Source organism: Primulina eburnea, chromosome 17 (assembly GCF_022965805.1).
Source record: "Primulina eburnea isolate SZY01 chromosome 17, ASM2296580v1, whole genome shotgun sequence".
NCBI lineage: Eukaryota > Viridiplantae > Streptophyta > Magnoliopsida > Lamiales > Gesneriaceae > Primulina > Primulina eburnea.
Window position 1 is genome coordinate 5,066,644 of NC_133117.1, and position 10,395 is coordinate 5,077,038.

General features: G+C 35.2%; 1 protein-coding gene across 2 annotated transcripts; it reads right to left on the reverse strand.

Moving 5' to 3' along the window:
• Positions 1 to 3,857: 3,857 nt before the first annotated feature.
• Positions 3,858 to 10,121, reverse strand: LOC140818067 (phospholipid:diacylglycerol acyltransferase 1-like). Of its 2 annotated transcripts, XM_073177893.1 has the most exons (8): positions 9,236 to 9,370; positions 8,595 to 9,144; positions 7,961 to 8,183; positions 7,278 to 7,561; positions 6,415 to 6,736; positions 5,652 to 5,911; positions 4,794 to 5,294; positions 3,858 to 4,208 (listed from the first exon to the last, which is right to left on the reverse strand). In XM_073177893.1, exons 2-7 carry the CDS (start codon positions 8,708 to 8,710, stop codon positions 4,811 to 4,813), a joined length of 1,689 nt encoding a protein of 562 aa, XP_073033994.1. In that variant the 5' UTR covers positions 8,711 to 9,144; positions 9,236 to 9,370; the 3' UTR covers positions 3,858 to 4,208; positions 4,794 to 4,810. The 2 variants fall into 2 exon arrangements, with proteins under 2 accessions (XP_073033994.1, XP_073033993.1); XM_073177892.1 differs by lacking the exon at positions 8,595 to 9,144 and having other exon boundaries at positions 9,236 to 10,121.
• Positions 10,122 to 10,395: the final 274 nt, after the last annotated feature.

The window sequence follows — 10,395 nt, forward strand, 5'->3', positions numbered from 1 at the left end:
AACTATCAAGTGTTTAAACTCTATCTCTAGTCCAAGTCCGTAGTCTCCACTCTAATTCGATCTGTCTTTATCTCTGTGACCCTGAACCTGTCCCACCTGTTGCCATGCACACATACAGACAAGACAACAGCCGGATAACTCCGGTGAGATATAAATATCCCAGTATAAACAATGTATTAAATGCAATCATATAAAACATATATAAAAGCATAAACAAACATCAAAACATGTATTTAGTCTGACTACATGAATCAATAACTCGTGATCTAATCTTATCTTATCTCAAATCTAGGGATCCCAATCTAATTTAGACTCTGGTATTCTGTATCGAGTATCTACGATAGACGTCGATCTACATCTAAAGTTCATCGATACACCGTAAGTCTAGAGTCTTATCGGTTCTGAGAAAGACTCGGCGGTTCTGCCCTAGCTAGGCTGATCTGCCCTAGACTCGGACTCTGACTCTGTTCTAAGTCAATAAATTAACATATCAATCTGATAATCTGCAAATATCAATGCAATAAAATAAAGTATGTGATTTAGGGAAACTCAAGTCAAACCTAACTCGAGTTGTGCAATCCCGAATCAACATTTATTTATACCTTTCTTGCTGTCGATCTGATACAATCAAAGTCTTGATTCAAAGTCTGTCACTGTTCAATCTGGCAATGACAATACCAATATTCTGTATCAATATTCTAATCAAATCACAATGTCTCTGTTTTATCAAATTCTGACAGTATAACAGTACAATCTTGCGATACTGATAATACTATATCAGTCTATATCAATTCCAAACATTTACAATCAACCACCATACAAATCTGATATCAATTCTAGTCAATTTCCTTCTGAAATTCATAACAATTCCATATTCAGTCTGTTTCTTAATCTGACTTCGATTCTACGCTGTCTAACATGTCAAGAACAACATATATGAATTCCATTCAATTCTGACAATATCATAATTTCAAGACATGTCAAAACGTAGTAAAACTTACGTCCAGTTATAGCCTACGTTGCTAGGAACTCAATATCGAAGTCAGATTCAAAATCTAACGGACAGATCTTTCACAAAAGGCATAAGGATCTTTCACTTCTTCCCCCAAAGCTTTTCTCGACTCTTTTCTCGGAAAATGAAGGGGAAACGAAGCTGGTTACATATATATATATATATATATATATCAATGCATGCATACAGCGAGGTGGCACAATTTTTGCAACACACGTTGCACCGCGGGTGCGGTAGCTTCGGGACCGCGGGTGCGGTGCCTGACCGCGGGTGCGCTCTCTCCTGGACCGCGGGTGCGGTGATCATTTTGTAAAATAACATACCCTACTGCCTCCTCACCGCGGGTGCGGTCTAATCAGGAGCGCGGGTGCAGTGTTGCTTCAGCAACACACTCTGAAATTCAAAATAAATGGCCGTACATTATCTTAAATCGTATCTCAGTGGGCCCTTTCATAATCACGTTAAATTATAAGTCAATAATCCGTGATTAACAGTGATTAATTCTCGGGCATTACAGTAACATACCTCAGCCCACCATTAAAATTTTGACGGACTAAAAATTTATCAATTCAACTCATCTATTTTGTAAGACGAGATAGGCTGATCGGACGAATCTAATCTATTTTGATTTTTGACACCTCTAAGTAAATTTCTCCAAACTCACTTCTTGGCTCATGTTTTCTTTGTGAGAACTTATATTTCAATGTCGCTCATTCTTCCTGAACCCTCGATAAATATATTACTATTAATCAATGAAGGGAGCCTTAATAATTAGTTTGATGTCATGGTGAATTTTTTTTTCCTAAAATAAACTCGATTTTTTCCTATTTTAATTAAAGGAGTAGAAAATTTTAAAACTAAAAAAATATTTTTAAAATTATTTAATTAATATATCATCTGTGATTTTATTTTATTTTATTTTATTTATTATATATATATATATATATATATATATGTTTTTTAGTAATAAAATTTTCAATTTATTTTAACATATAAAAAATATGAATTTATATTATACCAACCATTAATCAATGAAGGGAGTCTTAATAATTAGTTTTGATGTCATGGTGAATTTTTTTACCTAAAATAAACTCGATTTTTTTCCTATTTTAATTAAAGGAGTAAAAAATTTTAAAACTAAAAAATATTTTTAAAATTATTTAATTAATATATCATCTGTGGTTTTATTTTATTTTATTTATTTATTATATATATATGTTTTTTAGTAATAAAATTTTCAATTTATTTTAAAATATAAAAAATATGAATTTATATTATACCAACCATTTTACATATACAACGTATGGAAAAAATACTATAAATAATAATTAATTAATCGAGAATCAAAACCTTGAACTATGCCACTGAGCCTGGATTCAGTCATAGCTGATTGGGCTTAGTCAATGAGCCATTTATTTTGAAGGTCCGGTTGGATTTTTAATTGTTTAATTTAGGATAGTATATTATTGAAAAATTTAAAGTTCGATCAGATATATTTGAGCTTGAGTTTGATTTGAACCTAAAAATATTTCATTTTTTTTATTGAATCCGGTTCATTTGATTTCAAGTATGGTTCGAAATTATTCATACATGTTTGCGAGCTGCGAGAAAATAAAGATCCGAAATATTTGAAATATATTTATTTAGTGTTTAATTATAATATATTAACAAAATGTTAAAGATCAAGAGTGAATGGTGAACTATAAGACATAATAATTTGAGATTATGTCTGATTTCGAAAAAAGTTTGAAAATGCTCGAGTTCGGTTTGAATTTTATATTTTTTGATATAAATCAAATATTTCTCGAGGCGTTTCAATTCGTTTATACACCTAGTTTCATTAATGGATTAAAGGCACAACTTTATTTTTTTATATTTGTGGCGCAGAGTGCACATACTTGTATGCTAATAGATCACTGTTAAGTCCATGAGTACGAAGAGTTGTGTGTCTATCTGTTAGTGTTGTATCATATCCCTTTGAAATCCGTCTTATCTTTACTAGAGATATTATTATCCGTTAAGATCTTAAATCAATTTGTACGACATACCTAGTTAATCAGATCAAGCGGCGTAACATCGACAATTTAATACATGAGAACTTTTCAGGAGATTATTCATCTCAATATTACGTTCACGTATACACGGTTAACCCAATATTGGGAAAACATTCAAAATATTGAATTTAAATAGTTATTTATATAAGAGTATTTTAGGAAGAACCACGTAAAACACACCAAAAGACGAATATATATATATATATATATATATATTTATATATATATATATATATATATATATATATATATATATATATATATATATATATATATATATAATCTATGACTTTTGTTTTTAGCCTATAAAAATATAAGCTCTACAATTTTAATTTTAATGTTTTTAGACAAAATATTTAACACAAATTTTGTTTTAATGTAGATAAAAATTCACACGTGACATGCCATTCCAAGGGTATACTTCATTCATTCAACATCCTTGTTTAGTTACATATGTGGTTAGATAAAAATAGTAGTGAGAGCATGTGTAGCCAATTTTGGCAATACGTGATCTTTTGATCTCACGAATCTTTATTCATTAGATATGTCAATTTTGTTCATATTTACACTAAAAATAACATTCTTTCACCGATCACCCAAATAAAATTTATTTCTTACAAAATTAACTCATGAGACCGTCGTACAGAAGTTTTTGTGCATTCGATTAACACTGATTTTTTGTATAAATAAAATAGAATTAAACAAATATTGAAAGTCATAAATTGTCACGACTAGAGATTCTTTATCGTGACCAGACGAAATGTAAATAAAACATTTATTACTATTCAATTAAAAAATACGTATATTCTTCAACAAAATCAATACTAAAATTAGACAAGGGATGTCATTTTCTAACTTCTGTAATGTACAAAATTTCTGAAGATGTAAAAGGCGAGCGAGCACATACAAGGCTGAAATAAGTGCAAATTTTTTATGCCAATATCCATGCTTCCAGTAATAGCTATGCTTGTACAATGGTCATCAGCAGAATCCTTGGTGCCATTTTTAGCACTTTCTTGTTTTGGACAGGGGCTATTTTGGTTTGTAGTATTGGCTGCCGTGGCGAATAGCTCAAGGAGTGAACGCGTAGGCCGATCCTGGAAAAGAGAAGGAGCTTTTCATCCCAAGTTGCGCCGAAGATTCTGCATGAACAGAAGCGAATGTTGATGAAAACATCTATCTTCTGAAGAAGAAATTAAGCATCAACTATCCAATGATGCTAAAGCCAATAAACGCGTGAAACTCAGGGTTGAGAACTGGATTGGAAATGAGGTGCTCACCATGTAATGGTCATATAGGTGTCCACAAATTATTGTAAAATCTTTTCTAGGACTGAATTCATAGCACTGTATCAAAAGCTATATATAGCATTAACAATGCAATTTAAATTTTATAAAACTTTACAGAACGTAAATTTCGTATTTTAAATGTTTTACCACTTAATTAGATAGGAAAGTAAAGGAAATTGTTGCTCTACAACAGATATAAACTTGCAAACTAGAGGGGTAGCTGCAGCATGTAGACAAGTAAATACTGTAGGTTTTGCTTCCTAAGAGGAATTCATCATGCCATGGAGTCAAGAGCATCATTCGAAAGTCCAATTGAGCCACCATATAAGTTAAAAGATCACTAGATTATACAATTTGGTTTCACACAGCTATTAAGGTGGATAAAAAGCTTACAAGCTAGCAATGGGATAAACACGATAAAGAGAGGAAACAACTCACCGTAAAAAAGTACATTCTTAAAGCTTTAGCTTAATCCTTTGTGACCATTTGAAAATACCAGAATGTATTTGATCTCCTCCTATATCTTCTCCCGTGGCACCTGCTGCTACCTTTATGATATCTTCTATTAAGGCAAAGTTTCCCATTATGTCGACATGAGCACCACTTTGTGTCCCTCTGCCCTCTAAAAGAGTTAAGGGAGGGGCATGATTGTACTCCCTTATGAATGTACGGATGCCAGAAGGATTGAATCTAGTCTTTCCTCGCCAACCTTTAGCACACATGAAGCCAGCACTTAGAACTGGGACTGTTTCATCTCCATCAACTGAATATACTCCTCCTTTCAGACAAGGGCCTTCGTCTCCACCCTCAGCTGAGGTGTCAATTTGAAAAGGAATATAACACTCGGCAGCAGGACTGAACTTGTACACATATGCTCTTTCTGTAGGGATACCTACTCCATACATCGAAAAGATTTCCATGTTTGGGGCATTTGGTAATCTGCATTAGAGAATGAGATGGGTAAGGACCAGAACAATGGTCGGTGGATTTAAATATTAAACATAAAATAGGGACAAGAAACTGCTTTACTTAAAATGGTGGGTATTTATTAAATTTTCATATTTTCCTGGGGGCGTAGAACTCATCCTCGAGAATCATTGATAGTTAGAAAAGGGTACAATACATCAACCTTCCTGAGGAAATGGATATATATATATATATATATGGCAAATGTAAATCTCCCCATTCATCAGGACATTATACGCTTCTTAGGAATTGCTGCTAGGCAGGTGTGGGGGTGAGGCGAATAAAGGAAGGGCATCACAGATACAGTTACATATCGAGTAAGAGCCATACTTTGTTTCTAAAGGATTTGACCAGTACTTATAATGATCATATTTTTTGTCTTCTAGATCATCAGCTATTCCATAGGAAAAATGAGCACTGCCACGCTTCATCATCTTAGGTGCAACAAATTGAAGCATATCCAGGATTGAATCTGCACTATAGACTTTATAATCAGCTATAGCTTTGACACCGCCAATGCCCATATCATGGTACTCTGTCCACACGTCACGGCAGGTAGTGTTAGCCAGATTCTTTCCTTTGATAGCATCCTAGAGATGAGACAGCTTAAAAATGAATTAGGAAGAAAGAAAACAACTCAGATAATGGAAATTCACCATTGAATTCTTAAGGTGTAAGGTCAGCATGTGCAAGGTGGGTGAAATTTAGGAACACATCAGCCCTAATATTGGATCTTTATTTATAATAATAAGTCACTGATAAGTATATATGATGAATGCTGACAAGATTAAACAGAGGTAATGGACACTGAGATTAAAGCTAATGTCTATCAGAAAATGAAGATCACAATTAGGTATTAAAACTCTAACACAGGAGTACTCGAGGAAGTCCATTTGACAAAGATATAAACATCTAAGCAACAGATCGACTAGAATATGTTTGAAGAAAATGATTTGTAAAATTGCCTTTTATACATGCTTTAGCATAGATAAATGTGGATGGGAGTGGGGGAGGGGAGGGGAGGGGAGATTGCTTCAAGAATCAACTACAAATATATTCTCAAAATGGTCAATATAGGTAGTTGAAACATTACCCTGAAATCAACTTGCTCAATTTCTGATGAATGTAAATTAGACACATCCTTTCCAAATGATATTATTCTTCCATACTTAGCGTGAAAGGAATTGGTTAAATCCTCAGTTCTGTTGTGAGCTGTTGTCTGTCCGTGGTTGTTCTTTTTCTTCAAACCACAGTCATGACCTTCTTCTGGAGACCAATCAAGACCACCCCAGATGGTGTCACCACCTTTTGGTATCATCGACATAGTTGAGTCCCAAGTACGAGTCATTCGCATCACATGCTGTAAAGTTTGGAATCCAAATACATCCATGTCCAAAACACCTGGTGCTATAGCCCTGCATATGCAAAAGAAAAGATAAACATCGAAATCTAAATACATACAAATCCTATTCCAACTTAGCTGGAGACAATCACATGGAATACAGTTGATTAAATCTCTCTCTCTCTCTCTCCCTCCCTCCCTCCCTCCCATCTGATAAACTTTTTGGCGGCAAATTTAAATACCATAAAATATGAGTATCTTGTTTCCATAAGGATCCAAAAATAAAACAGAGGTAAAATATCTGAACTCAAATCAAATCTAGATAGGATGCCACAATCTGGCCCTTTAATGGCACGAACTGCATAAAATACTGACGACCCTGGACAATTTTGGACAGTATGATAAAATATTGCAAATTAGAGCTTTGTGCACTTTTGTCTTGCTTTGAGCATACTGATGCTTTCAGATGATAAATTATATAAGACTAACAATGAGAGGCATTCTAGTGACAATAATCTTTGTTTTATAAGGCAAGAAGCTACTTGAGCGAGAGAGATCAATCAAGTTACAGACATAGACTATATCCAATCACTCAATTATGTTCAACATCAAACCTTGCAATCGCAATATCCTTAGCTTCTGCAGAGAACAATCCTGTAACTGCTTTGGGAACACCCAGGAAAGGCCCTCCGATGTTCATCACAGCCTTTATATGCTCAGCACACCAATTTGGTCCGCCGCCACCACCCACCGGCCCTGGTGCCTCCACCCATTTCATGAAATGCAAGAAATACAGAGCTCCCATTGAATGTGGTACAACCACCACCTTTTTGCCACCGCTAGTAGCTACCATGAGCTCTATGTTACTTTTAATTCTGCTAAGAGTTTGGTCTCGAACCTGGTGATTTAACCCAAAAAAATATCAGATTCACAAAAGCATCATTGAAAGAGGTGAAAAATCATGGCATATTTTGGTTGTAGAAAAATACAGCATAATACTCATGTATATCAGTAGACAATCGCGAGATTCACAACTTATGACACATTTCTCATATCTAAAGGAAAGCGTACACAGGCAAAAAGAAATAGCTGCTCAAATTATTTGTGGGTAGTTGGTTCAAGTCACAGAAACATTCTCTCTGTAGCCGTTGTGAGATTACACAGCCCAAATACCTCACAGACAATAAAACGGCAGGATTTCATGCACGAGGTACACCCTTTTACTCAAATTTTAATTTTTAATTACATGAGACAATTCAAAGAATTAAAAGCACCTTGAGCAAAGAAAGTAGCAAACCTCGGTGTTTTGGAATGAGATCCTCCAATCATAGGCAGCCATATACATGTTTTTGTCCTCATACCCAATTCGGGCCAAGTTAGCAATCAAAACAGCCCAAACAAAATAACCCGGTGCAAAGTAATCAGCTGCCACAAGGCCGGAAACAGACCTGACTTTTATACCAGGGGGATCCAATCCGGTTTCGTTATCCAGTGACATGTGTTCAACCCAGCACAAAGGCCTGCATAGATGGTGGAAGTACATAGTAAAAGACAAAAAGATAATACTGTTAATGTGGCTTAATTTACCAAGGAAAATTTTAAAAGCATCAAAACATCGAAATATTATAGATCTACAAATGCCTCTTCAACAAATAAAGCAAGTATTGTAAAAACAAGGGAACACAATTACTAGTATTACTATGACAAGTGAAAATTTCTAATACAGTAATTTTGAGTGTACAAACTGTTCAGAAATTGTAGCATTGTCGACTGCTAATGGGATCAAACAGGAACCGGCATGTAAATATGGAATATAAAAAGAACTGCGCAACACTGAAATTAAAGGAGGAAAGGTGAGCTGCTATTCAAATTGACATGCTAGGGTCATGGAACATATTTCGGAACCAAGTATTGAGTTTATAGATTTATACCGCGATGATGGAAGATTTTGCCATCTAAGTTGTATTTTATGCTTTAGAAAATGAAGGAACCCTTTAGCCAGCAGACACACTCCCCCTTGGTAGGAAGTTTCATCCTCATTCTTCATCTTAAGAGTAAGAGACACGAATACTTATGTATATTCATGTTAAACTTACAAAAAAATACAACGCCTTGAAAACTTTCTACGCGAATGCAACTTAGAAAGTAACACCTAGAAAACTTCTCCATCCATCATTTCTTGCCAAAAAACCATTCAGAATTAAAACCTTCAAATTTAACCTACTTAGTGTCCAGAATTCGTGTCTATATTCAATGTTTCTCACCAGCTGAAACTCTGAAAAATTCAAAGCATCAGTTTAGATATCATATGTGCCAAATCAGCATGTATTTTTAATCACAGAGTAGAGCAGGAAAATCAAAGCTGTAGTCAGCAGCTGCAAAACATTGTCTAACACCACTATCGGTTTAGAAACTTCCATCAGGCGCAGCAAACACCTAACCCACCATCAAAAGTCACAACTAGACTTCCACCTTCAATACCTAGTACGGTATTCACCGTTCAATAAATCATTCCAGAAAAGCAAAGAAAAGAACTTAAATGCGGCATGAATAAGGTGAAGAAACTCAATACCTTTTGTAGACTTCACCAAAAGTACCACCCCAGAGCCTCTTTCTGAACAACCCCTCAGCACAGGCGTGGCCTTCCCACAACTCCAGCCCGCCGGTAACAATCCCAGGGATGAAAACCACCGGATGTTTAGCTCTCAATCCATCCTTGGCCAACTTCACACCCGGAGGATCCGGCAACGGCCCTGTGATCGCCTCCGTTACATACTGCGGAAACGAAGCTGGCATTGCGTTGTACAAGAACAACAAGAACCACCACATCGAGCATATGCACCCAATAAACCAGCAGCAACTGTCCACACAGCTCCATCTCTTCCCCGATTTCTCCGCCCAAGAATTATTCGAACCGCAGTTCAATTCGGAACTCAAATTCACATCAAAATTCGATGTTTGTTCCGAATCATCCCCCTTTCTATCCTTGTTTTCATCCAATCCCGGCTCGGAATTCTGAGGTTTACTCCCTCCAGAACCTTTTCTGCGTCTCAGCGTAGGCATTTATCATCAAATGAATCAATATAATCGATAACTATCTACAAAAAAACACACGGACGCAATAATCCTTGCGCAATTCGATCACTTCAACAGCATTTTCAGCTGAATCCGAATCAAAATACCAAATTACATGTATACAAGAAATGGATTCAATTTTTTTAAATTAATTTCTTCAATATGAACAAATGGAAACCAAAGCAAAATCCTTTTCAGGTAATTAATCCATCAGATATCAGCCAAATCAAGAAAATAAATCGAAATCCCTAAACCTTACTATGTAGTACGTATAAATACTACACAGTTGTGGTCTTTATTAAGTCGTTGCCACGAGCGGGGACGGAATGGATATGGGTATTGAATATTCCAGTTAACAGAGAGAGAATGTGGCCCGACATATCTGGAATATTAAGGTATGACGTACATTTATCTAGAAGTTTTATGTTTAATTCTAGTTTGAGTTTGTTTGGGTAGGTTCGATGTTATATGTGGGACAATGTTCCACATTATTTGGATGGACAAGATTTATATATATATGTAATTTTAAAAAAATTAGTGGACCTCATATATGCGTGGCTAAATTTGAGCTCTTGATACTATCATGGAGTAGTGTTTCTACATATAAGATGAAATCAACCGTTTGTTACATAGAGAATATGAGCACGAGTAGGTTTC

Coding starts and splice junctions, on each gene's coding strand:
- LOC140818067 (XM_073177892.1), bottom strand. CDS start 9,726: ATGCCTACGCTGAGACGCAGAAAAGGTTCTGGAGGGAGTAAACCTCAG. Junction 6,737..7,277: donor AAGGATATTGCGATTGCAAG/GTTTGATGTTGA, acceptor TTGCATATGCAG/GGCTATAGCACCAGGTGTTT. Junction 5,295..5,651: donor TCAAATCCTTTAGAAACAAA/GTATGGCTCTTA, acceptor TCTCTAATGCAG/ATTACCAAATGCCCCAAACA.